Genomic DNA, 10,699 nt, shown 5'->3' with positions numbered 1-10,699 from the left:
TCTCCACACTGGCCTGGGAACGCCTTAGGATCCCCCGGTTAGAGCTGGTTAATGTGGCCCGGGAAAGGGAAGTTTGGGGTCCCCTGCTGGAGCTGCTGCCCCCACGACCCGAACCCGGATAAGCGGTTGAAGATGAAATGAGATGAGATGAGATGAGTTGATTTATGTTTTAAAAAATCTACAAAGTAACTAGTCGGCCTAACTGAAGTGTTCAAAAAAATTAAAGTCAAGTAGCCTAAAAGAAGCTACCTCGAAATTGTACTCAAGTATGATTAAACTAAATGTTCTATAGTGTGTATATCTAGTAAGCCTACTCAAACAGAAACAATTTTCATGGCCACATTCGACTAAAAATAATGTAGAACACAATAGTTTACACATATTTGTAATGATTTTGATGATTTGAAATTGACTTTGAGCTATCTATCTTTTATTTTGTATTATTTCATTGTATTTTATTGGAGACTCCAGGGAGAGTAACTACAGCTCCAGGCAGACAGAAGCTAATGTGGGTCTTGGAAGAAAAAAAAAGAAAAGAAAAGAAAAGAAAGAAAAACATCTGTTTCCTGTGATTTATGTGAACCAAAGGACCCTTTAAGTTCTAGTAAACAATAGGCTTTTGAGTGTGTCTAACAGATTAGTGTTGTTCCCGTTACATAATATTAAACTGGCTTATTGTAAAATGCTGACATTTTGCCAAACGCTTAATGAGGGAGGAGGGCTTCGTCAAGAGTCGTTTTTCCTCGGCATTTTCCGCCATTCTCCGTCCCCCACGTCGGCCATTTCCGGCGAGTGTCGCCATCTGCTCTCTCGTCCTTCTCCAATCTCCGTGTTGTTGTTCCCGGTGACGCGGCGGAGGTGTAGCCTGACGCGGGCTCTTACGTGTCGGCCAGAATAAAAGTGGAGCTCCGGAGGCCCGGGAGTGACGAAAGGGAGTCTGTATCGGTAAGGACGGAGCGCTGTCCGGGTCTCAGAGAGAGACTGGGCCGTAAGAAAGTGTCGGTCTGGTCGGGTTCGGCCCGAAGGAAACAAAGAGATCATGGCGCCGCGGTGCGTTTGGAGCAGGATGGAGGGAGGGGAGGCTGCGGCTGTTTTGTGGGGGGAAACCGGAGCGAATGTGCGGCTTTGATAGTGAACCAGGAGGGGCATTTTATGCGTTAACACATCAGACACTAGGATGGGAGTTTAGCCTTGTTAATACACTCAAGTTTCAAATGATGCTATAAAGGACAGATTCTTTTTTGGCGCACAAAATCGCGCTGTAAACGGCGCATTGAACGCAGCAGCTGCGATATGTTCATTTATTCCCGCTGCTTGCCGGATTTAATTTGATGTCTCATGTGCAGTATTTCTAATTGTGCACCCGTTCACCATATGTCATAATTACATTGTTCCTATTTCCCATTATAATCATGACTGCCTTGATGGAAATCGGCCATATGCAGGCCGTCGCGTGGGCTGCACAGTTGAAAACATGCAAACTGAGGCCTGGAGATTTAACACGCGTCCTGTGCTTTATAAAGTTTTTGATTAGTGTCTTTATCTCCCGGGATGTGACCGCTGCTGTGTGCGCGTTAAAGGGGGGCGTTGCCCGGCCATGTGGCTCTGCTGTCACACGAGTGATTTTTTGAAAAGCAGAGGGAGAAATGTGTAAAGCCAATCATGCAGCGGAGAGAAGCCACGCACAGTGTGAGATCACTGAGCAGCAGCACACTTCCCCACACCAGCACTCGCTGCTCCGCCCGCAGCCGGCTCTCTGCGGCCCAAACGCTCCTTTACAGTAACAAGAATGTGGATTTGTTAAGTTGAAGTGAATTGTCTTTATTGTCATTGTAACAGTAAAACGACATTTACAGCACAATCCCTTAAAGTGCAGAATTAATTTAACATTAAAAGTATCAAAAAGAATAGACTCGACACATTTAAAACAAGCGTACACACACACACACACACACACACACACACACACACACACACACACACACATAACCTAATATACAAAGACCAGACTCCAGAATAGTTCTTGCCATCAGGCTTCTGAACTCATAAACATATTCCACATCATGTATCTGCTCACCTACTGTTTTCACAATCTTTTTATTTACATAAAGATGCTGTAAGAAAACTGTAACTTACTTTTACACTCAACCCTCATGTCCATACATGTATCTAGTACTACATCTATGTTATGTTTCCTCATCTTACCGCTCCACTTATTGTCACCTGTTCTATCTATTGCTGAGTTGACTCGTTCTCTTGTCCAGCACATTTCATTGTACCATTGACTCTGTGTTAACCTACTATTGACCAATAAAACTTAAAATACGATAACATAAATAACTTGTTTATAGTGTAATTTATGATGCAATACACTTGGAAGTGTTTTTTATGCAGAAATAGAACTATTTATTCTGAATTTAAGAGTGTGACCACAATAAATATGATCAGTCAACAAGGAACAGCATGGCATTGTTTTAAGGATCTGTTTCCTGTCATATCTGACAAGTGCTCCACCACATACATGTCCTGATGAAGATGTTATCATAAAGTGCACAGACTTGGCCGTCCACACATATTTCATTTCAGTGCCCATATCTTCATACTGAATGTAACTGTGGTGCAGCGCAGCAGAGGACACACTTTCACATCAACTTTCTTTTTCTTCCCTACAGTAGAAGTAGAATAACACATTTTTGAGGGCAAGTCCCAACATGTTTAGATTGCAGGAATCTTCTGGTCAGGCTAACATTCCTATGTAATTAAAGATGAATTAGCCTTATTCAGGAGGACCTGAAGACAGTCAGCCCTGGGCTGAAATAACCCTGAGGATGGTGAGACCTAAAATGTGATTAACCCAAACAGAGAAAGCACCATCTCTGGCAGCAGCATGTTGAAAAGTACAAGAGTTAATGTAATTTTTCTGACAGTTTACACTCATGCTGCCCCGAAAAACACTTTTTTTCCCCATGATTATGACGCACCATCTAATTAAAGGTAATCAAATATAATTTAGTCCATATTACTGGGAATAAAGTCTGCAAGGAGCCATGTGGTGCTGTCTAGACCAAGCATTCCTGTGTAGTAAAAGCATTTTAACTGCTGGTCGGGGTAGTTTTATCAGCAGAACATTGCATAGTTACAGCAGAAGATCTGTACTATATATAAAAAAAAATTATAATTTTAAATTATAGAGAACAACATATATAGATTTACCGAGAATGTTCTTGGACCTTATTAGGAAGAATTACATTCTTAGGGAACCCGTTTACTCAGAAATTGTGTTTCACATATACACTTCTTCTGAATTTGTAGTTTGTTTTCTGTTTGTAAGTGTGCTTTTGGATTGTGCAGTGCCATTTTGTTATCTTAGGGTGTATTTCCATTGTGTTTTTATGGTTTGCCGCACACAAACCATCTAGTTTGAGTTCAGTTTTAACCAAGTCTTCTCTTCAAATCTTCATCCTTAGCTCAGCCGGTGAAGATGGAGACAGTGGAGATTCAGCAGGGTGTGGAGACTGCTGTGAGTGACACAGAGACCCAGCACATCACCCAGGCACAGATCGCTACCTTGGCACAGGTAAGAGAAGATGTCAACACCATGAGGTATCTCACTGTGATGTGAATGTTCAGCTGGTTTCCAAATGTTTTTAAAAACACACATTTTAAATAAAATAAAAGAGTTAATGTTAAAGTGCAGATGGCAAAAAACACACGGTCACATCACTTCTGAATTTCAGGTAACCATGGCGACAGGCCACGTCTCAGCAACAGGTCCAACAGTAACGCTGGTACAGCTTCCCAACGGACAGACGGTTCAGGTCCATGGTGTGATCCAGGCTGCACAGCCATCTGTCATCCAGTCCCCACAGGTCCAGGCGGTACAGGTAAAACACACACACACACACACACACACACACACAGACTTATGTCACAATATAAAGAACATTAAGTCAAAAGGTTTTTCTTGATTGTTCCAGATCTCGACCATAGCAGAAAGTGAGGATTCACAGGAGTCAGTAGACAGTGTCACCGACTCTCAGAAGCGCAGAGAGATTCTGTCACGGCGCCCCTCATATAGGTAGAGTGTGTGTGTGTGTGTGTGTGTGCGTGTGTGTGTGTGTGTGTGTGTGTGTGCGTGTGTGTGTGTGTGTGTGTGTGTGTGTGTGTGTGTGTGTGTGTGTGTGTGTGTGTGTGTGTGTGTGTGTGTGTGTGTGTGTGTGTGTGTGTGTGTGTGTGTGTGTGTGTGTGTGTGTGTGTGTGTGTGTGTGTGTGTGTGTGTGTGTGTGTGTGTGTGTGTGTCATTTACCCATATAACTTGGTATTTTTTTGAAAGGCTTTCACCTGCATCTGCGAATACTTTAATATTATTAATAATACAAAACTCTGGCTGACGCTTTCTTTTCTGCATTTTTCTTTCTTATAGGATCAGGTCTTTTTCATGTACTCCATTCTGTTCTTTATTTTTCTATAACTATTTCAATGTAGCCTTTTTCTATATAAACTGTTGTGATACTGTAAACTGAGATTCTTGCAGAAAGAAAAAAAAATCTGGAGATGAAAATTAGTTTAAATCAATGTGCTCTTCAAAAAAATGTATCAGTGAAAACCCAATACAACGCGGGTACATGTATTAGGCATAGAAATTATCATCAAAAGGTGATAATGAGACTAAAACAGATGCAATGCTCAACATAAATGAAGTGTAAAATTTGCCTCTCATGACATCACAGTAGCTCCTATTGTTGTTTGACCCACCAGGAAAATCTTAAACGACCTGTCATCCGACGCCCCGGCTGTCCCTCGTATCGAGGAGGAAAGGGCGGAGGACGATTCTTCTGTTGCTGTCACACCTTCAATCACCACCGTCACTATGCCGACTCCCATCTACCAGACCAGCAGCGGCCAATACAGTAGGTGATGCTTTGCTCAGTGGAGGCGTGTCTGAGGCTGCAGGTTGATGTAATTCAAACATCTGTAGTTGAGGTGCTGAACTCCACCCATCACACCCTGGCAACATTACAGCTTGTGCCAAAATTATGGAGGGCTTCATCACTATTTTATAGATTCTATTCATTCTTATCGTTAATTATTAACCGTTCGAAAAAATGTATTATTTCAAAAAATTAATTCTGATAGGATTATAATTTTTTATATTAAAGGTTGAATATGGAGAATAAGCCGAACACCACCATCTAGTGTCTCAAAATCGTAGTTACAACAACAAAAAATAATTCCAGCAGTCTCAACTTTAAATGATTCCATGTTGTTGTAGCCGAACAACAGACAACCCCGCAACCCCCAATGCCGGCTGCTATTGGCTCGGTCAATGTAAACAACGTTACAGAAAGTCATTGTCAAATCCGTCAAAAGAAATTAAATATTAATTCAGACATAATAAAAAATGTTTTATGCACAAGCAGTACTTTCAATTTGTACCCCTTGTTGTATTCTTTTTTTTAAATATAGCATTTAATAAAGATTCTACATATTCAACCCTCAAATATAACAAAATATTGTTTGTAAAGGAGCAACGGCAACGTCACAACAATGAACTCATTTATATCTATGATAGGTCTAACTAAAATTAGAAGTCTCTCCTAAGCCAGCGGTGCATTCACATGCTCCTCACAAGTTCCCATTTTCCGCGTGGAAACATGGTCGCTACAAATATAGGTTGCATTGTATATTATTGCTCAGGGCCATTTAACAACACGTTGTTAGCTGTTTCCACTATTTGCGTGACAACAAAGAGAAAAGGAAAAAGATCATGTGAGCCATGAAATATGATCAGGAACTAATTTTTCTGATTATTCTGACACCACATTAATGCCCTTGCTCACTAAAGAAAAATATACTTTGTCTATCTACCCAGTGAATGGATTATTCCTTGGCCCATGTTTCATGAAAATTTGGCCAGATGGTTTTTCATAACCCTGCTGACAGACAACAAACAAAGCAAAAAACAGACAAACCAAGGCAAAGTAACATTCTTCACATTAAAACACTGAGTAAAGTTTGAAACAAGTGCACTATGGCTTAAAAAGTGTATGCATGTACACTGGAGATCAAAATTAGAGAACAAATTTAAATTATAAATATTCTAAAATACTGTTTTTTTTTAGTATCCGCTGTGGCTATACCACTGCTGTACTAGCATGGTTTTTTTTAAATAACCAAGGCGCTTCAACAAAAAAAAACAGTGAGAAAAATTAGAGAACACTTTCAGATCCCTCCCAGTTATTGGTGTTAATCTGGCATCTTGTGACAATTAACGTAATTGTTGGACACTCCCTATTTATCTGGCATCTCTCCTGGTTACTTTGCAAGATGGCGAGCTGCTTTAAGGAGACTGAAACCCTGAGACAGCTGGTTGTCCAGATGAAGGCCAAAGGGTTGACCCTCTCAGACAGTGCAAGAGAGGTTGGGCGTTCCAAGTCTGTGACACAGATTCATTTAAGTATGTTTAAAAAGGCCGGTCGTCCACACAAAGCAAGTCCACGAGAGGACAGGACTCTCAATGGGGAATCGGTTCAACGCGGCAGCTGGAGTTTCTCGCCATTTCGGTGCTGAACAGGGCAAGGATCTGTCTCAGCACACAGTGTCTTGTGTTTAAGACCATATGGACTGAAAGCCCACTCTGCAGTGACCGAACCTCTCATCAGCAGAAAGAATAAAAAGGCTAGACTTGCCTTTGCTGAGGAGCATGTTGGGTGGACAGAGGAGCTCTGTCGTCAAGGTTGTGGAGTCATTCAAATTCCTAGACACCAAATTAACAAACAACCTTAAATGGGAGGAAAACACCTCCATCATCAAGAGGGCGTACAGTGGAATGTTTTTCCTGAGGCAGCTGCGGAAACTGAAAGTCTCCAGCTCTGTTTGGTCCTGGTTTTACAGAGCCACTGTGGACACTGTTCTGACCTCGTCCATCTCTGTGTGGTTTTCCTTAACATCCGCCCATGCGAAGAGCAGGCTGCAACGCATCGTGCGCACTGCAGAGAGGCTGACAGGACAGGGGCAGCTGTCAATCAGTGACCTGCATGAGGCCAGGGTCGGGAAGAGGGCAGGTAAAAATGCTGCTTAGTCTCATCCTGCCAATGACAACTTTGAGCTGCTCCCCTCGGTTAGGCGGTACCGTTCCGTCAGGACAAGGATTTCATGTCATGTAAACAGCTTTATCCCCAAGGCTATTGCTCTTCTAAGCAAATGACTGCTCCCCACCCTTCAAACAGCAGTCTGAATTGGACTATTTCAGTATAACCTTATTTTAATGTTTGTTAATGTTAATTATGAGGTCTTGTTTAAATATCATGTCTCGTTTTTAATCATGTCTTTTAGAGCTATGCACATTTTACCGTCTGTCTAATCTTGTGTTAAGCTCTGGATGCCAAGTCAAATTCCTGTGTGTCCGTTGATGCATTTGGAAAATAAAAGTAATTCTGATTCTGAGAAGTGGTCCAGAGTGCACTTCAGTGATGAGAGTATGTTCAATTTATTTACGTCTGATGGGAAACCTTATGTTCTGCAAAGCATTGGGGAAAGACTGAACCTTAAGTGTGTAAAGAAGTCAGTTAAATCTAGAGGAGGAAGTGTCATGGTTTGGGGGATGTTCTCTGCAGCAGGAGTTGGGCCTCTTGTACAGCTACATGGCAGGGTGAATGCAAATGTTTATGTGAACCTCCTTCGGCAAAAGAATAAAAAATATCAGTATTTCAGAATTAATCAAGTATTTATAATTTGTTCTCTAATTTGATTTCCAGTGTATGCGATATTAGCCGCAGTGCACAAGTCAGTGAAAACAAACATGTAGAGACACATTAATTAGATATACACCTACCCGTGGTAATGTCTAAATAGTCAACTGTTCACTAACTTGTTGCCGCAACAACTTTATAAGGGGAAAATGTGTCAAAGTGCGGGGTGAAAATCTGTCAGCTTGCTTAGTTCTTAGATCAATATAGCTAATAAAAAAACTTAAGGGGATGAATATGGATAATGTTTGTTTTTTGTTGTTTTCTTTGTGTAATCGAACACATTTTCTTCATGGGAGTAACGCGTTGTTCACATTATCTGAGTGAGCATTTCTGGCTACTTTTATGCTTTATGTTATTTTACTTTTTCTTTGATTTGAGTAATTCTCTCATGTGTTCCTTCTCACCAAACACACAGTTGCAATCACACAGGGTGGAGCCATTCAGCTGGCTAATAACGGTACAGATGGAGTCCAGGGCATCCAGACTCTGACCATGACCAACGCAGCAGCCTCCCAGCCTGGAGCCACCATCCTCCAGTATGCACAGACCAGCGACGGCCAGCAGATACTGGTTCCCAGTAACCAGGTGGTGGTCCAAGGTGAGTGTGGGCTGTATTACGGGCTAAGGGCTGAAAGTAGCATCTATATCCATTACTTTTTTACCTATTTGAGTACGTTTATTATGTCTATTCACTATGTTTTGGGGTTATCTGCCCATCCATCCGGCCCTCTGTCCATCTGTCCCATGCACGTTTTACCAAAAATGATACTTAATCAATTCATTAACCTCCTTCAAAGTCTTTACATATATTATGTAAGTCTGGACAGTTTGGATGTGAACTGCAACTTGACTGGTTGGTAGAGGCGTACAACCACAAGATGGTAGTTCTAGTTTTTTTAATGTATCCTTGGAGAAAATATTAATTTCTTCCTAAGGTAACTAAGACAAAAACATTAAATTATTCTAAAATCAGGCGAACAAGCTAATTTAATTCTCTAAGAACAAGTGGTTTTATCATGAGATCAAATTTAAAATCCACTTTCTGCCAACCACACCTCTCAGCTGCCTCCGGTGACGTCCAGGCCTATCAGATCCGAACAGCCCCAGCCAGCACTATCGCCCCGGGGGTAGTCATGGCCTCATCCCCTGCCCTCCCCACTGGGGGTGCTACAGAGGAGGTCACTCGCAAACGGGAAGTCCGACTCATGAAGAACAGGTATGACAATAGGGAGAATCTGTGTCTTTGTGTGTTTGGTCCCAATACTGGCTTTGCCCTTGCATCAGAAATTTCCCATTATCATATCATAACAGGCCAACGTTAAAGTTCTCCCACATCCCCCAAAATATAAATAAGAGAGACAAATTGTGTCTTACCGTTCCCACAGAGAGGCCGCCCGTGAATGTCGCAGGAAGAAGAAGGAGTATGTTAAGTGTCTGGAGAACCGAGTGGCCGTCCTGGAGAACCAAAACAAGACACTAATTGAAGAACTGAAAGCCCTTAAAGACCTTTACTGCCATAAATCTGAATAGTTCTCGTCCTGAACGCCGAGCTGGGCCAAGTAGCATTTCATTTCTCTTCAAATACTTTGACTGTTTGATACTGCCTGCCTGGCCTTCCAGTTTGCACACTAATCCAGTTCTGCTATCTTCTCCGCAGAAGGCTGACGATACAACGAATTTCAAATACACTCAATCTTTACAGTATCCGTACACTTTAACATCAGCAACAATCCAGTGCAACATCACTAAAACTGTCAAATCAGCTGCTGATGATGTGTTGCTTCACACACCTTTATCTGTGAGTCTGGGTCTTATTGTTGTAGATTTGGCTAGCGCCCATATAAGTTAGCATAACACTGCACTCATCATGGTCATTGTAGAGATACTTTAATGAAAAATGTTTGACAAGAGAGTCCTCTGGCCTCTTTATGTTGTCCTATCTCGATCACGTCAAAGACATTTTTGGACTTCATTTTTTATTTGAGGTACAAACTTTTGTCACCTCTGCTTTAGGGCGGATCCGAATAGTCGACTATTCGACGATTCGCTCGGAGGAGCCTGATTCAACTGCCAATCTCGCAGTCGAATTGTCGCCAAATGTGGTTATGAAACAATGGATTATACCATTCTGGCTCTGGGGGTGCTGAATGACTGATTATACATATAGATGCTTGGTTTCTCCCAATAAACCATGATAAATAGCCTATTTGGGTATAAATACCTAAATATGTGAAAATAACTTTTGCTTTCAATCTATCTCCTTAGTGTGCGGGATTAACCCCCTTCCCCTCTTAGACTAAGTTGTACTATCCAGAATCCGGCACTGTCAGAGTGCATCTTGGCTGGGCTTTAAATCTTTCTGTGCAACAGAAATACAACAGTCTGCGCCTGTCCAATCATCAGCATCATTTCATTTGAACATTTGTCCACTTGTTGTTTTTCATTATAGACGTTCAATCCGACACAGCGCCGTGAAAGGGAAAGTAAACTACAGTTCTAAATATACCGTCAGCCATTGTCAAAGAAAGATGCGAACAAAACACATTTATGTTATAACAACAAATACCTTTAAGGGTATGCTACTATCAGAAATCCAAAATCACATCTCTCAGTAACACTGTGTGACCGCACAGCGCTGGACTCACGTGCACCTGCCGCTGTCTGCTTCATGTCCATGGCTCGCCACCGCAGATCAGAGGGTTTTTCTGACGAATAGTCGACTTTAGGCAAGACGTGACGAATCAGATTAGACTATGAAAAGTTTTAGTCGGGGACACCCCTACTCTGCTTAGACCTCAAGTGTTAATCGCTCTTATTTTATTGGCCTTGTTGGAGTCGACCATTTGTGTTTACTATTTAGGCAATAATGGCTAACAGGTTCAGCATCACCATTGTTGCTATGGTTACCTGCAGTTAAATTTAGCTTACGTTCCAAGTTAGAACAGCGG

At 41.8% G+C, this 10,699-nt stretch overlaps 1 protein-coding gene across 1 annotated transcript; it reads left to right on the top strand.

The window, feature by feature from the left end:
• The first annotated feature begins 853 nt into the window (after window positions 1-853).
• creb1b (cAMP responsive element binding protein 1b) lies at window positions 854-9,949 on the top strand. Its single transcript, XM_083921264.1, has 8 exons — window positions 854-945; window positions 3,468-3,577; window positions 3,738-3,884; window positions 3,978-4,078; window positions 4,759-4,910; window positions 8,167-8,349; window positions 8,814-8,967; window positions 9,137-9,949. Exons 2-8 carry the CDS (start codon window positions 3,482-3,484, stop codon window positions 9,279-9,281), a joined length of 978 nt encoding a protein of 325 aa, XP_083777390.1. The 5' UTR covers window positions 854-945; window positions 3,468-3,481; the 3' UTR covers window positions 9,282-9,949.
• The last annotated feature ends 750 nt before the right edge of the window (window positions 9,950-10,699 follow it).

The sequence above is a fragment of the Echiichthys vipera genome (assembly GCF_963691815.1).
Source record: "Echiichthys vipera genome assembly, chromosome: 10".
Classification (NCBI taxonomy): Eukaryota; Metazoa; Chordata; class Actinopteri; order Perciformes; family Trachinidae; genus Echiichthys; species Echiichthys vipera.
The sequence above is the reverse complement of the archived record's forward strand: the minus strand, read 5'-3'. Positions and strand labels throughout refer to the sequence as shown.